At 60.2% G+C, this 17,987-nt stretch overlaps 2 protein-coding genes across 2 annotated transcripts; both read right to left on the bottom strand.

The window, feature by feature from the left end:
* Positions 1–694: 694 nt before the first annotated feature.
* Positions 695–1,720, bottom strand: CTXN1 (cortexin 1). The gene has a single exon (XM_047097193.1). It carries the CDS (start codon positions 1,718–1,720, stop codon positions 1,472–1,474), a length of 249 nt encoding a protein of 82 aa, XP_046953149.1. The 3' UTR covers positions 695–1,471.
* A 1,122-nt stretch (positions 1,721–2,842) lies between these two features.
* TIMM44 (translocase of inner mitochondrial membrane 44) lies at positions 2,843–17,518 on the bottom strand. Its single transcript, XM_047096928.1, has 13 exons — positions 17,454–17,518; positions 15,175–15,276; positions 12,329–12,499; positions 11,283–11,363; positions 10,357–10,506; positions 9,461–9,600; positions 9,063–9,148; positions 8,323–8,415; positions 8,110–8,234; positions 6,759–6,809; positions 4,451–4,540; positions 3,741–3,851; positions 2,843–3,410 (listed from the first exon to the last, which is right to left on the bottom strand). Exons 1-13 carry the CDS (start codon positions 17,496–17,498, stop codon positions 3,291–3,293), a joined length of 1,365 nt encoding a protein of 454 aa, XP_046952884.1. The 5' UTR covers positions 17,499–17,518; the 3' UTR covers positions 2,843–3,290.
* Positions 17,519–17,987: the final 469 nt, after the last annotated feature.

The raw sequence follows: 17,987 nt of genomic DNA, 5'->3' as shown, positions 1-17,987 counted from the left end.
ACCAAGCATCCTCCTACAGCACTGCCTCCCCCCCCACCAAGCCTAACTAGTCTTCTGGGAGCTGGTAAATTTTGTTCGCAGAGCCCGTGCCTTCACACAGCCTTCCTTTTATAGAAGCGCTCGCTTCTCCCCACACACATTGCACACGGCTCCCCCGGGGCACAAACATATCTCCCAGGCGGGTGTGGAGCAGAGCCGGCCCACTCCATGCCGCCAGTCCCACAGTTCCCAGTGTGCACGTGTTCACGGTGGGCAGGAGGCACCAGGCTCAGAGGTGTTTCAGGCTGCAGATGTGGTCAGTGCCAGATCATGCCACCTCTTGGTGACACCCTCCAGCTCCCCACTCCAGCGAAGTCCATGTATTCCCCAGCCCCCAGTCCCCTCAAGTCAAGGGAAAGAAGGGGGATGGGTCTTGGCTATGCATGGAGCTGGCGGGATCCAGGTTGCACATCAGCCGCCCCCAGAATGCGGCCTGGGTGTCTCGGCAGCATGGGGCTCACGGACAGCAGGTGGAAATCAGGCCTGGGTTCAAATTCCAGCCACTTAGTACAGGCTAGTCACTTAGGCTGCCTGGACCTTTGTCCCTTTGCCTGTAGAATAGGGATGCTAACAGGCCTCACTCTGGGTCCTGAAGAAGGAACAGGCCATGCGCAGGACGCTCTAACTCACACACTGCTTGGCATGTAGTAAGCGCTCAATAATAGCTTTTATTTTCACCAATGGCTCGGGGGCTGGGAGGAGGGAGAAGGCGTGGGTGAGGCCAGGCGGGGATGGGAGCAGGGATCGGGGGAAATGGCAGGAGCGCCAGTGCGGGGCGGAGGTGGTGACTGGGGGAAGGGCGCTGACCTGTACTGGGGCCGGGGCTGGAGCGGAAGGGAACCCGCCCGCACTCTCCTCCCACCGCAGGCGTCACGCATCCTGGACACAACAGCCATTGTTGCTCTCCAGTCTCGGTCTCCGGGGGCAGGCCACGCAGGGCATATTGCTATGCAGCGTCCACCCCGTGGGCCCAGAAGAGCCTGCCCCGCAGGAGCAGCTCAACACTTAAGGGTGGGGGGCGAGGCGACGGGTCGGGGTTGGGGGAGTGAGGATGGCCAGACCACAGGGGAGGGAGGGGGACACGGGGGTGCCCCGCATCCAGGAATGGACACGACAGTCATGCTCGGCGGCGGCAGGACAGTAGCAGAGCCACCAATACGCCTTGGGGTGGGGGAGGGGTCCTCTTCCCCGTCGGGGAGCCAGTAGGGGACCAGCCGGGCCGGTGAGTCACGGAGCGAGGACGGGGCGGGATAAAGGCACGAAGTGGGGCTCCGGCCAGGCCGGGAGGAAAGATGGGAGGGGTCTGAGGGGGAGGAGCCGGACTTCTAACGCCCTGCCCCCTCGGGCTAGGATCTGGGGTGGGATCCTGAGCGCCATCCCGGCCAGGCGGCGCCCCCGTCGGGTCGGCCCTCGGCGAGAAACCCCGCTCGGCTCAGACCAGCGCGTAGTCGAACTGCCCGCGCTCGAGCGCCTCCTTGTGGTCGGTCCAGGACGAGGCGGGCATGCGGCTGTAGGGGTCGAGCAGGATGCGCACGCAGCGCACCATCAGCAGCACCAGCACCACGAGCAGGCAGAGTACGAAGGCGAACACTGTGCGCTGCTCGGCGTCCAGGCCCGCGCCCACCGGGGGCCCCGTCGACGGCGGCAGCGGCTCGGGGGACAGCGTCCACGTCGCGCTCATGGCTCACATCGCCGCGCGCCCTGCGGAGGAGGGACCCGCCCGGGGCGCGGGGATGAGGCTGCGCCTTCCCTTCCCCGCGCCGCCCCCTCCTGCCGCGGCCCCCTGACCTTGCCGGGATCCAGCCCCCGCCCGGGCCTCCGTCCCCCCGGCTACGCCCAAGCCCGGGCCGCAGGCACGCCACCACAGGCACTCAGGGACCCAACTCCGGCCATGCGCGCAGGTGGGGGTGCTGACAGTGGGGAGAGGGAGCCCGGGCCCTGCCGGCCCGCGTACAACAGGTGCGAACGCACAGCCCGGGCGGCGCGGCGAAACCCTGTCCCCCGCCCCGCTCCCTTTGTTCCCGGCGTCCCGGGGACCCCTCCCCCACCACCCCCGCCCCGCCGCGCCCCTCACCCTGGCCTCGACCGGGACGGGAACCGAGCGTCCGGCGGCTGCGCTCTCTTCCGGGACCCGCGCCGGCTCTGCTCTCGGCCTCTCTCCCGCGGAGGCAGCGGCGGCGGCGGCCCCGGCTCAGCCCACCCCACCCGCCCCTGGAGCGCCCGAGACCGAGGCAGGCGAGCCGCGCGCTAGCCGGGCCGCCGCGGCTGTTCCCATGGCGACGGGGGGCGGGGCCGCCGCGGGGGGCGGAGGCTGCGCAGGGAGCGGCGCGCGGGCTCGCGACCCCGCCCCGGCCTCCGGGAGAAGAGCGCTCCCGCCCGCAGGCGCCTGGGAGACCCTGGCCGTGGGGCGCATCAGCACCCAGGACCTCGCCCACCCCACCCCGACAAGCACCCCAGGCAGCCCCAGCGCGACTCGGGCACCTGTCTATGCGATAGACCCCTCAAGCAGACGACCTGTTTGGGGAATCCCAATGCCTCCCGAATCACTCATACTGACGCTCAAGCTCCTCCAGTTGTAGGGACCCCAACCTTCCGAGATCCCAGCCAGGCCTCGGAAAAGCTCCCTAGCTCTTGTGGAGGACCCCCGACCCAGGGAGGGCAGGGTCCTGAGCAGGCAAGGTCTAGGGCTGCAGTTCCTTCAGTGACCTTGACCGCCTCCTGTGACCACCCGGCCAGCTCCCACCACCCATCCTCGGTCCCAGCTGCCCCCTACCCCAGTGACAAACACCTCAGACCACCCGAGTTGCTGTCCTGCACTTTGGCGTTTTATTATTTCCAAATCTCAGGCATATATACAGGATAATAAGGGCACTGTTAAAAAACGGAGCCAAAATGGCCGGGCTGAAGCGGCTCGTATGCTACTCTGAGCAGCAGGTCCTAGACCTGCCGTCCTGCCCCCTGGATCGTCCCTGGGCCAGGGGGGTGGCCTCTCGGCACCATCCGGCCGGTGCACCATACTGACCCCGGCTGCTGGCGGAGGGGCGTGGGAGCAGCGCAGGAGCCCCCCCGGATGGGGAGCCGCCCCCCCTCATCCACCCGCCCGTCCCCATCCAGCTGGTTTTGTAGCGGCCCTGGTAGAGATCCGACAGTCCCGTCTTCCCCAGAGGTCTAGTTGTGACAGGCAGACACCAGTCCTGTGTGACCACCGCGCGCTGATCCAGCCCAGAAGCCTCTGCTCGTGGCCACCACGCTCAGAGGACCTGCTCCGTGCTGGACGCTGAGATGTCCAGGAGCCGCCAGGCCGCGTAGGGGTTGAGCTCGTCCTGGTCTCGACAGAGCGCCCACACGTACAGCATGCGCAGCACCTTGTCCTGCAGAAGCAGGGACGGTGAGGGCCGCGACAAGGGACTGTGGGGAGGGGCAGGGCAGAACACAAAGGGGACGCCAGGAGGGACCAGGGAGCAGAGCTGGGAGTCAGCCTGGGTCCAGAGTCGACAACTCGGGCCTCTGCACAGCCAGATGAGTCAGTCACCCTCCAACCCCCACCAGCACCCACAGGGCCCCAGGCTTCTCAAGACACTGCCCTGCTGTTGCTGCACAGTCACAAAACCTCCTGGCTCTGTCGGCGCGAGGTGGCTGGAGGCGGCCATCAGCCAGTCTCGCACCGGCCACCCGCGAGGCCCGATCCCTCCTGGACTCACCGGGTCGCCCTCCACCACCTCGCCTTTGGGGTTCTTGATCACCATCACCAGCTGGGCCTGGAAGGTGATGATCAGCACAGGCCCCTGCTCCATCATCTTGCCCATGGCCAGCTGCAGGGGGAGCGACAAGGTGGGCGGGCCTCAGAGAGTGGCCTTGCCCCTCCCCTGACAGTCGCCTCTCGGCTGGTGCCGACCCTTGCTTCCCAGGAGGCAGTCCCAGCCACCCCGCTTGTCCTACTCGTCGGGCCAGGCCCCAGAAGGACCTGTGGCGGGTTCCCGGGGGACCCCTCCCAATGTGAGCCAGAGTCTGAACTAACAATCCACGCAGCCTCCCTGGACCCTGGTGGCTTCTTGTTCCCCAGAGGGGGCTGGGTGGGCGTGTAAGGCCTCACAGAGGGACCCCTGCACATGGGCAGGGGTAACCAGCACCGGCACTCGTCCGGCTCTCCACAGGGGCAAAGCTCTCGCCCTGCCCAGTGAAGGCAGAGGGACAGCACTGCCTCCGGGGGCCCCGAGGTCCGGGCGGCAACAGCACCCCCTGCGTCCGCCGCCTGCCCCAGAACTCTCCCACCACAGGCTTATGGGAACCCTCTGCTGAAAGGGACCCTGAGGTCATTTCACCCCAGTCCCTGTCTGTCCGTGCCGCAGCTCCCCCGGGGACGGGCGCCCCTCTGACTAGCACCCCCCCGACGCCAAGAAGAGCCGCTCACGTCGATGTTGTCGATGTCCAGAATGCGGGAGTGGAACTGCAGGCCCAGCGCCTTGGCCTGCTGGATCGGGTGCGCCAGCTGGCTGTAGGTCTGCGAAGAGAAGCCAGACACATCCCTGCGGCTGGACCCGCGAGCGCAAGCCCCACCCAGGTGCTGCGGTGCACCTGCTGGCGAACCCCAGGGGCTGCACTGTCCTGGGAAACTCTCCCCGCAGACAGGCTCACCGCCCTATCCCGTGCTTTCTGCACCTGCACCTTCCAGAAACGGCTGCTATCGCCCGCGTGTGCTTTGCCAGGAGCAGCAGATGCCAGGAGCACAGGTCCAAGCAGGGAGGCCAGTGCCACCCATTTGCTGGCCCGAATCACACCCCCTTGTTATAAAGACAGCGCTGCATCGAGACGCCCAAATGAAAGTGGTATTAATCAGTAAAGTAGGTAATTTTCCTGCAACAGGATCTGAAATACACGGCTGATCTTGGACTTCCCCGTATTCACCGCACTCAGAATCTTGGCCTGGAATCAAACGCGTTTTCTAGGATTCGCCCTAACCCACAGCCGCTCTGAAATGAGCTCCCTCGGTCGGCCTCCTCCTCACTGACCAGCCCCGATGGGAGGCCGCTGGCCACAGGCAGCCCGTTTTTCCCGCGGGGCGGTGACACCCCAATGACACCTCCAGCCCCCTTGAGCCTACTCCCAGGCCCAGGACACACGTGACACCTGGTACCTTTTCACTGGAGGCTTCTCTGGACTCAGCAGCTATGGTGGAAGAGATTCCAATAACACTTACTTTTTATGGAAATAACTGATCTACCAAGAAAAAAAATGGTGCCAACCCTATTTCCTGTGTGGTTCTTAAAAATGGCATCTAAGAAACACCTCTGGGGGCGCCTGGGTGACTCAGTCGGTTGAGCATTCAACTTCGGCTCAGGTCACGATCTCACAGTTCGTGGGTTCGAGCCCCGCATCGGGCTCCGTGCTGACAGCTCTGAGCCTGGAGCCTGCTTCGGATTCTGTGTCTCCCTCTCTCTCTCTGCTCCTCCCCCACTCACGCTCTGTCTCTCTCGAAGAGAAACAAACATTTATTTATTTTTTTTTTTTAATTTTTTTTTTTCAATGTTTATTTATTTTTGGGACAGAGAGAGACAGAGCATGAACGGGGGAGGGGCAGAGAGAGAGGGAGACACAGAATCGGAAACAGGCTCCAGGCTCTGAGCCATCAGCCCAGAGCCTGACGCGGGGCTCGAACTCACGGACCGCGAGATCGTGACCTGGCTGAAGTCGGACGCTTAACCGACTGCGCCACCCAGGCGCCCCGAGAAACAAACATTTAAATAAATAAATACACACACACACAACACACACATACATACACACATACACCTCTGTGAAAGCACCTGCAATTTCAGGAGCATTTCCAGGGGCCCCAGCAGCTCTTTGGGAAAGATAATCAACCACAGCCTAATGGTCCCAAAGCATTAAAAAAAAAAAAAAAAAAAAAAAAAAAAACACCACACGCTCATAAATGCCTGCTGGATTAGTCACCATGCAGGGGAGTATTAAAAAAAAAAAAAAAATCTGACATCTTCTCCTCTGCTTTCTCCAAGTTGTTTGTGAGCTGGAAGCAGAATAGATCAGCCAAAAAAGGCTCTGGATTGCTCAATACAAATAAGCTAGAAAAAACCCCATGAAGACACAGGTCAGGGAGTGAGCAGGGTGAGTCGAGGTGGCCGACAGAGTCCTGCAGGGCCGGGGAGGCTGCCAGGACCGGGGCGGACAGGGTGTGCTCCTGGGGACAGCCGACCTGGGTGCACGGCCTGGCACCATGGGGCCCCGGGACCCTGAGCACTGACTCTGGGGAGCAGTCAGGCCTCATCAGGACACACGGCTCCTCCCCATGCGGGAAATCTTATCACCGTCTGTTTTGATCTGTGTTTCGGGAACTCAAAGTGAGAACAGCTATAATGAGTCTGGCCAGCGCTTTGTGCATCCGGGAGCGCTGCGTCTGTGTTCACACTGTACCCTCATGACGCCTGTGACATGGCCCAGGGACGGGAGGTGGTGTGGGCCCGCAGGCTGCTTGCCGGCCAGCGCCCACAGCCACCACGTGAGACCCCTGAGCGCTGAGGGAAGGTCACACACACCCCAAGCTATTCCCGGTCCCTTTCCGCCCGGCCCCGGACCCCTGGGTGCCCCCACAACCAGGACACCGGGCCCTGTCATACCCTTCCTGGCTCTGCCCAAACAGACCTCCAAACTGATTCTTTTTAGGCCTAAATATAAAAAGTAGAAAGAAAAACAGAAGGACTCACAGCTTCATAGCACCAGTCTTTGAGAATCTCAAGCTCTCCAGAAATCATGGCCTAAAAAGGGAAAAACAAACAAACAAAAAATAAGTTCGAGACTAATAGGGGGCTATCTAGGCTGGAGACCCTACCCTATAGGCTCCAGCTGGGGAGCAGGGGGCCTCGGGTCAGGCCGCAGCAACGGATGCCCCTCCCCAGGCCCTTGGGACCAAGGGCCTGCATGTGTGACCCCCGGCAGCCCAGGGTGGCCCCAAGGGCCTCGGGTGAGGTGGAGGAAGGTGGCAGCATGCTGGGCTCAGCGGGGCTGGGAAGCTGAGCCAAGGAGGCCAGGAGCTGCATTCCACCTCTACCGGGGCTGGAGCTTTGCACAGCCAGAGGTCAGGACAGGGGCAGAGGAGGGGTCCTGGGGTGGCCTCCCAAGGTGCCACAGGGGATGCCTCTGCAGGAACCTGGAGGCGGGGCTGACCTGCTGAAGGTCAGAGAGGAGCCCAGGGCCAGAGGGAAAAAGAAAACTAGGGGCAGGCCGGGAGCTGAGGCGTCGTCTCTAGAAGATCCGCCTGTGCTGGGGCTGCTGTGTTAAGGGAGCGCCCCCTCTCTACCTCCTCCCGGCCCTGCCCGAAGTGGTGCAGGGAATGTGGGGAATTAGAGAGGAGGGGACCACAGGGAGACCAGTAGGATAGAGGAGACAGGGGGCAGGGGGGTGGGGGTGGTGGCGGGTGCGGAGCCTTTCTGTGATCTCATCAGGCCCTTCCAAAGGCCTGGCAGAGGCCCAGGTTCCGGCCACATCCCAGGGGCTGGAGAAACAGACGTGGCTAGCTGGAGGCAGTCAACCTTGCGCAGGGGCCCTGTGCAGTGTGTGCAGGGGCAGGACCCTGAGCGAGCCACCCCCTCCTCATTTATGAACCAGAAGGAGGGGCCAGAAAATGGGATTCAGGATTCCCACAAAGAGGGGACCTGGCCCCCGGGAGACAGAGCCGCGGCCCTGGGCAGCCGCTCACTGTAGGCTCGAGGGAACTGCTTCAAGCAGATCATGAGGGAAACCAGACAGGAGGCTCCAGGCCGGCTGTCAGAAAGACGGAAGTTGCTGCCGGACCTCGTGAAAGGGAACTCCGTCCCTGGGAGCAGACACACCCCACAGGGAAGAAATCGGCCACCATCACGGGGACCAGCAGGGCCCACAGGTGACCCTGGGTGCCTTCTCAGAGGTGCATGACTAATGAGGGCCGGGCGTGGGGGCGCGGGGGCGCCAGGCCTCTGACGGCCGGAGATCTCTGCCCCTGGTGGCAGTTCCCAGGGTAACCTGGCAGGCGGGACAGCGGGGACCTGCTGGGTGGGGGCCCCAGGGTGCAGCACCCACCTCCAGGACATTGGGGATGATGTCGCTTTCACACTGCTGCAGGAACCGCTCCTTGTCGAAGGCAGGGTCAACTCGCAGGATCTCCGTGAGCACCTCTGACATCTCCGTCTTCGAGAATAGGCCCCCTGGAGGCAGCCACGGCAGGAGTGGGCCAGGGCCCGGGACCGTCCCTGCGGCCAGCCCAGGCGGGAAGGACGGTCCGGGCCCACTCACCCAGCAGGTCTGTGACCTTGTCTGTCAGCGCGCGGGACGCCCGGATGAGGACGTTGTCGCTCTCATCATACTTCACCTTCATCTCAAAGAACCCTGCCGGGACGTGGGCTGAGGTCAGGGGTCGCCTCCAGAAAGAAAGACACCCTTACTCTACGACTTCCGGGGGCTCCTTGCAGCCCCTGCAAGACCCGCTCCCTGTGCAGACCTGGGCAGCGCGGGGCGGAGCCAGCTTTCTCGGGGGTGGGCTGAGGGGCGGGGCTCTCCCTACCAAGGAAACCGGCCTCTAGTGACCGTCACAGGACAAGGGACAAGGGTGTGTGGCGTGGCGGTGCTCTGGCTGGCACCTGGGAGGCCCACCAGCGCCTCCTGTCCTGCCCTGTGAGGGAGCCTCTCACGGTGGCACCCACAGCCCAGCCACCGGAGAGGCAGGTCGGCCTGGCCGCCCTCCTGCCAGCTGCAGCTCTGCGACCGCAAGGACGGTGACTCAGCCCCTGGGGGAGGGCCCCTGCCCGCCAGCTGGAGATGTACCGGGCTGCCCTCGAGAGCAGGGCTGCCGGGCGGCCTGGGCTCTGCTGCTCACTGGCTGGGTGATCCTGGGGAGTGGCTGCTCCTCTCTGACCCCGGTCTCCTCCTCTGTAAAGCGGGGGGTCTGGCTTGTGCCCAGTGCGCGGGGAGCACTCAGTAAGCGTCTGCTGTCACGGCGACGCTGTCGGCCGAGTGTCCGAGACGTGAACACTCACGATTAAATACCACGTTGTTGTCCCTGAAGTCTCTCCACTGCTGGTACCACTTGGAGTCCTTGTGCAGCACGACCCCCAGGGCCTCCCTGGGGAGATGGGGCATCGGTGAGCAGTGGCGACGGGCCCCTGTGTGCCGGCCCAGGCACCCAGCCCTCCTGTCCCCGCGGGCAGCGCCTCTGTCCCCCTGGGCAGCCCGCCCTCCTCTCTCAGCCTCCTGCCTTCTCTCCCCCCTTCCCACCGCCCACCATCTCCCCCACGTTCACACGGGAGCAGGGACTCTTGAGCAGAACAGACACTCGAGAATGAAGTGACTTGGGCAGGAACGTTCCAGGGGCGCTCAAACACAAACAGTGTCTGTGTGGAAGGGGGACACAGGCCCTGGCCAGTCTGCTACCTACTCGTTGGGCTCAAACACCTTCTCTTCCTTGAGCTTCTCTCCTGCAAACTCCTTCCTCTTCCTGAGGCGCTCTGGCCTCCGATAGGGCCCGGTCTGCCCCAGCACGCTGTCGTCGATCTCCTTCTTCACGGACTCTACCCCCTGGGGAAAAGCAGCCAGCCCCAGGGTGGGCGCTCAGGACCTTCCTGACACTGCGGACCACCGCCGGGGGCCTGTGCGTTTGTGCCCCAAGTCAGGACAGTGTCCGCGGAGAACTCCAACCCAGGGCCCCAGCTTCCCCCGGTCTCGAGGTCATGTGGCTCTGAGCACCCTGCCTGACTTCCCTGTGTGGACCACAGGGCTGTTTCAGATGGACCCCGCTTTTCTCTGGCCGCCCCCTTCATTTCCCCCAACCTTGCTGCAGCGACCCTGGCCGTGTTGAGCTGGCTGTGCACGCCTCCCCACTGGAGGGGCTGCCCCTCCACCCGTGGCCCCTCCCCTGTATGTTCCCTTGTCACATGTCGCTCAGGAACCACTCATCCCCCTCTGGGTCCCCCAGACACCTCAGGAGCAGGAATTTGGACTTTCTATCCAGTGGCCCCTGTGGGTAGCAAGAGAGCCCAGCATGTGGGAAGATTCAACAGTCATTTCAGAATGAATCAGGACCTCAGGTCGCCTTGAGTACGACAGGTCCCGGGCTTACGGACACAAGCTAAGGGTGTTAGTGGCTGAGAGGCTCTCCGTGCATTAACCTGCTGCTTCCTAGGGGCTGTGACTTGTCCAAGGCCACCCAGCAGGGAGCGGAGCACCATCCCGGTGCCTCAAGCGGGCCCTCCCTCTCCAGGGCTGAGATCGGCAGTGAGAACTCCGGATCCCGGACTCAGAGCAGGCCAGGCCGTGAGCCCCAGCCCGACCCACCTGGGAGATGGCTCTGAAGGCGGCGGTCCGGCCCAGCTTCTCCCCGCCTTTGGACACCGACTCGGCCGACTGTTTGGCAGTCTTGGCAGCTTCCTCCACGCTCTCCCTGATCTTCCGGCCAAGGTCGCTTTTACCGACTTCGTCAAGACTCTACTGAGACACAGGGATGGGGGTGTCAGCACAGCACCCCCCCCCCCAAGCTAAGACCAGTCTAGTCCTTCAAAGGTCGGGAACAGACACTCTGAACTCATCTGACCTATGGGGCCCGGACACTCGGGTGCGCCGTGTACAAGGTCTGCAGGGCTGAACCCCTGGGCTCTGGGCTGGACGCCAGGTCAACTGGGCTCTCCCCGGAATGGGCACGAGTGGCCGCTTAGGGATAAAAGGTTCGAGGAGCCTGTGCCTAATGCTGGACTGGCCTGGAACCCTCGCAGGCGGCTCAGAACAGTGCAGAGCCCTGCCCCTCTCTCCTGCTCAGAACAAAGCAAAACAGGCAACAAAAAGGAAGCCCTTGGGCCCCCCCCCACGCTGCCCCATCTCCCCTCACCTGGGGCCAAGCAGTGCTTCCCTGTTTTGGGCAGGATGAGACAAATCATTGGCCCTTCTGTCTTTGCTGGTGGCACGAAAGCGTGAAAGCTTCTACTGCCAGCGGTGGGCCGCGGGGCACGTGGGCTAGCCTGACTTCACCCTCCTTCCTGGGCGAGGGGCGGGGGGGGGGGGCTGTGCATCCTAACTCCGGAAGCCACCTGGCCAGGCTGGCTCTTCCCTGGCTCGCCACCCACGCCTATTCATCCGCTGTGCCAAGTCACGCCCTGCCCAGGCGCCAGCTCTGCCCGCAGCTTCCAGCACAGCTCTCCTCCCAGAGGCGACGAACAGATGGCCTGGCAGCCGCGGGCAACAGAGCGTGGGGGCCCGGAGACCATTACCTCCTTCACTGTGCCTGTGATCTCCCCCAGCTTCTTCTTTATCACCTCGCTCGTCCGCACGGTTTCGGATTCAATGCTTTTCTACGGTAAGGAGGTTGTTTCTCTTGGTTACAACACAGCAGTTGTCTTATAGGAAGCATTTTCTGAGCGGCGCCCTGCCCCCCCACCGCCTGCCCGACCACCCCAGCCCCCTCCCCACCCCAGGGCCCCTCACTGCCCGACAGCCTTGCTTTCGGGAGCAGTTGAGGGCTGACGGATGGAGACCCCTGAGGCCCAGCCCTGGCTCTAGTCTCTCGCCAGGTGCAGGGGTGATCTTGCCCCCCGCCCCGGTTCATCCACATTATCCTGCCTCGCTCTGCACCCCTGCAGCTGCCAGCCGCTGCTGGATCTCCCACAGCCACAGTCCCACCCGACTCGGCTTGCTCTGCCCCCAAACCACCCCTTAGCCCCCTCCTCTTCCTTACTGGAAAGAAAGGGTCATCATCCATCAGGTCGAATCCCCCACAGGCCCTCTGAGCGAACGGGCCTCGCCCACAGCCTGGGACGTGGCCAAGAGAACAAAAACCCAAGGGACCCGGAGCAGGCACCCATTGGCAAGACGGGGCGGCTGTCCCCACCTCGCAGAGCCCTGATGCGGCAGCTGCCGAGCCCACTCCCCGCGGCGGGCGCCTGGCAGCTGCTTCGGTAAGAGACCAGGCGGTAATTAATAATCACACCAGCACCGTGACCCGCTTTCTACCTGCTTCACTCAAGGGGCCACGACCAGCTCTCAGGAGCAGCGCATCTTAAACCTACAGCTCAAGGGGTCACCCGGGGAGCCCGTGCAGACGCGCTCCGATCCAGCAGGTCGGGGCGGGCTCCGCGACCCCGCACCTCTCACAAGCTTCCAGAAGAAGCTGGCGCCGCTGGTGTGCAGAGAACCCCACTCCGTCTCACCGCAGAAACGGGGGGCTGGCGACTCACTCCTGTCCGCTCGCCCCTGTGGTCAGTGAGTGACGTCACTTCCCCCACTGTGTCGTCTCTGTGCGGGAAGCAAAGGGACTCACGTATTTCCTTCTGGCCTCCTGGAGCGCGTCAGACTCTTCTAGCTTGCGGGCCTCATCTCGGAACTTTTTTATACTTTCTTTCATTTCTTTGTTTTTGGCTAATTCTTGCTTGATATTATCTAGCAAGCCAGAGAGAAAGCCTTTCCTGTTTCCAGAAGAATAGGATTTGGACTGGAAAGAATGTAAAAGAAACAAAGGATTTTTACTTCCTCCTCTGTGCTGATACGGGTTTCACAATGAACAGCTACCTCCATTATGAGCCAAGAAAGTCAAGTTAAGAAAGCATCAGGTGATAAACTGTGGGATGTCCAGTTTCTTTATTATCCAGTAATAAAAAGAAACCAGTTAGCAAGCTATGAAAAGATGTTGCGAGGGGCGCCTGGGTGGCTCAGTCGGTTAAGCATCTGAGTTTGGTTCAGGTCACGATGTCAGAGTTTGTGAGTTCGAGCCCCGCATCAGGCTCTGTGCTGACAGCTTGGAGCCTGCTTCGGACTCTGTTTCTCCCTCTCTCTCTGCCCCTCCCCCTCCCCAGCTCACGCTCTCTCTCTCTCTGTCAAAAATAAACATTAAAAACAAAATAAAAGGGGCGCCTGGGTGGCGCAGTCGGTTAAGCGTCTGACTTCAGCTCAGGTCACGATCTCGCGGTCCGCGAGTTCGAGCCCCGCGTCGGGCTCTGGGCTGATGGCTCGGAGCCTGGAGCCTGTTTCCAATTCTGTGTCTCCCTCTCTCTCTGCCCCTCCCCCGTTCATGCTCTGTCTCTCTCTGTCCCGAAAATAAATAAAAAAGTTGAAAAAAAAAAATTTAAAAAAATAAAAATAAAAAAAAACAAAATAAAAAAAAAAAGATGTTGCAGCCTTACACAATTTGTCAATGACATCTCAATTTAAAAAAGACACAGGAGGGGGCACTTGGGTGGCTCAGTCAGTTGAGTGTCTGACTCTTGATTTCGGCTCAGGTCAGGGTCTCACGGTTTGTGAGTTCAAGCCCAATATCGGGCACCATGACAGTGAGGAGCCTACTTGGGATTCTCTCTCTCCTTCTCTCTCTGTTTCTACCCTGATTGTGCTCTCTCTCTAAAAATAAATAAACTTTAAAAAAAAAAAAAAAGACACAGAGGAACCTTAAATTCATATTACTGAGTGAGAGAAGCTGGTCTGAAGAGACTCCAGGCGGCATGGTCCCCACTCTAGGACATTCTGGAAAAGGTGAAACCATGGAGAGTAAAAGGATCAGTGGTTGTCAGGGGCTGGGTAGGCTGCTGGGGGAGATGAATGGGCGGAGCAAAGAGAAGTTTCTGGGCAGTAAGACTACTCTGTCCAAACCCAAGGAATGAGCACCCAGCATGAACCCTAAGGCAAACTATGGGCCTCAGTTAATAACGATGTATCAATACTGGCTCATCAGTTGTAACAAAGGTGCTACACTAAAGCAAGAGGCCGCACCATGGGGAAAATGCAGGCCTAGGTGGGAGGAGGGGCCGCCAGGAGGTGGACGGAAACTCTCAGTACTTCCTGCTCAATTTTTCTGTACATGTAAAAGTGCTCAGAAGGATAAAGTCTGCTAAAAACAAAACAAAGTGCCAGGCTCCTTCTCCAACAGAGGGAACCCTGGGTGAGAAACGGGCGGTTTGGAATCCTCATGGACATTCAAACATGCTCACCCAAGGCGAAGGGCAACACCCAAAGGAGCCCCTGTCCCAGGAATGGAGTGGAAAGGACTCTATAGCCCCTTATCTGGAAGAAGCTGAGATAGGGCCCTACTCCCTGGGCTTCTGGGGCCGGGATAACTTTGGGGTCACTCTCAAGTCCCACATTGGAATTCACATGTCACCCCAGGGCTTGGCACAAACCTCCGTCGTCAACCCACAGGATCACTGTCACCCAGAGCCTAAGCTCAGGGGTGCCCCTCGTAGGAAAACCCAACACACCCAGAAAGCCGGGGCCTAGGGAGGCCAGAAGAAAGGCCACGGTCCTTCTGTAGACACAAGAGCCAGGGTCGTACACTGCCCAAGACACAGGCTTCAGTTCAGGGTCGCACTGAGCCAGGTTAGGATCGCTGCTTCCCCACCACGTTGAGAGTGGGCTCCGAAAAGAGAATGCTTGAAGAACCACGCGAATGGTGTGCCCAGCCAGCCTTTCTCTGGGGGAGGTCTAGGTTCTAAGACTGTCTGGGACTGCGCCACCTGGCAGCTGCCCCACCTCCCCCTCCACGGCCGGCCGCACACAGGGAGGTGGTGGCTAAGAGGAAAGGCCACAGGGCATGTGCCACGCCCACAAAAGCTCAAGGACAGGACGGGGAGACCAGGCCTGTGAGAGACTCAGCGGGAAGGGAAGGGTGTGGGCTGCCCCAGTGTGTGCACTTGGGGAAGTATACTGGTTTGGGGCTTTCCTCCCTGTGGTGGTAACACACCGCCAGAAAGCACAGTTGAAAAGGAATGACGCGGAGGAGAAAAGCTCTAGAAAATGCTGTCTGTGAGGAACAACAGAGACAGGAAACTGAGCCCCCAAGGTGAGGTGACTCCACTCAAATGCCTGGAGGGCTGTCACCCAGAAAAGGGAAGAGCCACAGGGACATGGATTTCAGCTGAGTACGGGGATGCCTTTCCAGCCCTGAGAGCTGACACATCATCTACTTTGTCGGGCAGGAGCTCCACCCCTGGTAATGCCAGGTGCTGCCCGACAGCCCGAGAGGACCAGCACGCTGGGTTCTGTGACCCCGCAGGTCTTGGATGGGGAACGCCAATCAGCTGCCCTTGCCAGTGTGGGCAACGTCCTGCAGCTCTGTCTCCTGCCAACCAGGTCTGATCTTTCAGACTCCTCTCTGTCTGCTGGCATCCCGTCACTCACCAGAGGCAGCTCTCGGCCGGGCCGGCGTATCTGATAGGCACCATTGTGCAGTAGCATTAGGTTGTGGCTGGACAGGAACTGGACTCCATTGCTGAGGCATCTCTAGTTAGGGAAGAAAAGAGAAAGAGCCATTCAGATAAGGTAACTAGGAAGTGAGTAAGCCCCACTAAAAAGTAGGGGTCGCCCAAGTCTCATTTGCCGATTTTTTTTAATGTTTATTTTTGAGAGAGAGAGGTGAGGAGCGGGGGGAGGGAGGGAGAGACAGAGCGCTAGCAGGGGAGGAGCAGAGAGAGAGGGAGACACAGAATCCGAAGCAGGCTCCAGGCTCTGAGCTGTCAGCACAGAGCCCGATGCGGGGCTCAAACCCACAAACCGTGAGATCATGACCTGGGCCGAAGCCAGATGCTTAACCGACTGAGCCACCCAGGCGCCCCATCATTTGCCAATTTTCACTGCAGGCCTGCTGCATGCTAGACACTCCGCCATCTTGCTAAATTCTGAGAAGCCAATGGAATCTCGTGGAAAGGAAGACACTGGATCTGCACCTCCAGGGTCCATCCCTACTTTCCTGCCTCTGAACCTGGGGGAAACCAGATGAGTCTCAGGAGATACCAACCTATGGTGGAAGAAGGCTAAACGTGCCTTCGTCTGATTTCGTCTCATTAGCCTGAAATGGGCCCCCAAGCGCCTCGATGCTGGCCGTGAGCAGTCTTCTCTCACAAGCCTAGTCCGTTGCTGCCAGCCTTGGAAGACCAGAGACCTGGGCTCTCAGAGGTAAAACACAGATAACTTGTTCTAGGTACAACCCTGGAAGAAACCTAGCATGTGCTGTGCAAGAGGGCACACCTGGGCCAAGACACTACTAACATCATGTGAAAGGCATTTCTTCTCCTACCAAATGAAGGACTTAAGCTCATAAGAGAAGGGCCAGTGCACGTCCTGCTCAACATTGCACCGTAGCACCCAGCACCGAGCCAGGCACATTGATGTCAATGACCATAGAACCACTCTTCCATTTCCATATTCCCTGGGCCTTTCCTCTCCCGTTCCATGCCTCCTATCTCCAGGAACTCTAAGCAACAGCCCAAACTCATGCAAAGGCTAGCATCTCCTACAGCTACTCAAGAGTAATTCCTGGGGTACCTGGCTGGCTCAGTGGGAACAGCATTTGACTCCTGATCTCAGGGTTGTGAGTTTGAGATGCCCACGATTGGGGTAGAGACTACTTAATAAACTTAAATATATATATATTAAAAAAAAGAGTAACCCCTGAGAGCTGAAATCATTTGTTCTTCTCTATATGCCTACACCCATTGATCCTGGAACCACTGACTTCAGCAACAGTCTAAGATAGCAGTGAACGGCTGTCTAACTTGGAAAAGAAATCCCATATTAAGCCCCAACCCGAGGCTGGTTCCCAACCGGTTTTGTGCCCAAATCCGAACATGTGTAAATTCAATGTCAAACCCTGACTTAAAACACAAGTAGCCAAGAAAAAAAAAAAAAAATCAGCCTGGAATCAAAGACAGCTTCTTCCTCCCCACACTAGGATCCCTATGAGATACTTTCCTTCATCCAGAGCCTAGCACTGCAGTCAGTTTGACCCAGGCTTTGGACCAGGTCAGCTTACCACGAGCTGAGGCTGTGGGCAGGTTGCTTAACCTTTCTGAGTCCCAGTTTCCCAACCTGTGAAACAGCAACGAGCAGCAGCAGTACATGAAGTACATGTAATCCACGAAGCTTGTAGTACATGAAATACTACTGTTTTCTGAGTGCACCATACACGCCTTAACTCCCACCACCCCTATGAGTTCAAGCTCTAAGCCAGGACGAGAACCACCTCCCGCACTTTCACACGGAGGACGAGGGGGAGCGATGCAGGAAATGGTCTCGGTAGAGGACCTGGCACATAAACGCGAGCCGTGACTGTCAACGGTATTTTGCCTTCTCCCGGCTTTCTCCACCGGGCGCCCGGGCCACCGTGCACTCCCCGGTGCACGTGGAGTCTGATCAGGAAGTGAGGGGCGATTCGCCGTCCGCCGGGCTCAGCGCATGGCCGCCTCGGACCCGGCACGCTTAGCTCCTCAACCACAAGCTTCGCTCCGGGACCCCGGCCCCGGCCTCGACCGACCCAACGACCCAACCCAAGCCTTCTGCCGAGCCCAAGAAAGGGCCGAGGGGGCCTAAGGCCTGAGGAGAAAAAGGCCCTGGAGGTCGCGGGCTGGGAGCTCCCTAGGCCCGCCCCCTACTCCCCACCCTGACCCCGTACGTCTCCTTACCTGCGGGCAGCGGCACCAACCTCCCCGTAGCGCCGCCGCCGCCATGTTGCTGGATCCCGTGTGACCTTCTGGTGACGCGGCCTGATGGCGTCATCCGCCGCGTCTATATAGCGCGGCGTGGGTCTGGGAAAAGCCGGCCTTGGGGGCGGAGTTTCGGGGAGGTAACGGCCTCTGATTAGACAGGGTTCCCGTGGGGGCGGGGCCTTGGAGAGCGGTCTGGCATAGGGGCGGGACTTAATGAGCTAGACATTCCTAGAGAGCTAGGCCTCTGATAGGGCAGGATTTGGGAAGGCGGGGCATGTTGCTTGACGTCACCCGGGGGCGGGCACTTTTTTGAGGTAGAGACCTAGGGTTGGTTAAGGCTGCGAAGGGGCGGATCGTGAGGACGTGATTTCTGTCCCGTGCGGAGAGGTGATCTCCCAGTCAGGTCGTGCAAGGTTCCGTTGTCCGGAAGGACGAGTAGGGCGACTGACCACAGGGACAGGCTCAATTGGATTCTGACTGACCCGCGGACCAGCCCAGTAGTGACTGACC

The sequence above is a fragment of the Lynx rufus genome, unplaced genomic scaffold (assembly GCF_022079265.1).
Source record: "Lynx rufus isolate CCGP_SWC_20201006 ecotype Redwood Valley unplaced genomic scaffold, mLynRuf1.p SCAF_4, whole genome shotgun sequence".
Classification (NCBI taxonomy): Eukaryota; Metazoa; Chordata; class Mammalia; order Carnivora; family Felidae; genus Lynx; species Lynx rufus.
The sequence above is the reverse complement of the archived record's forward strand: the minus strand, read 5'-3'. Positions and strand labels throughout refer to the sequence as shown.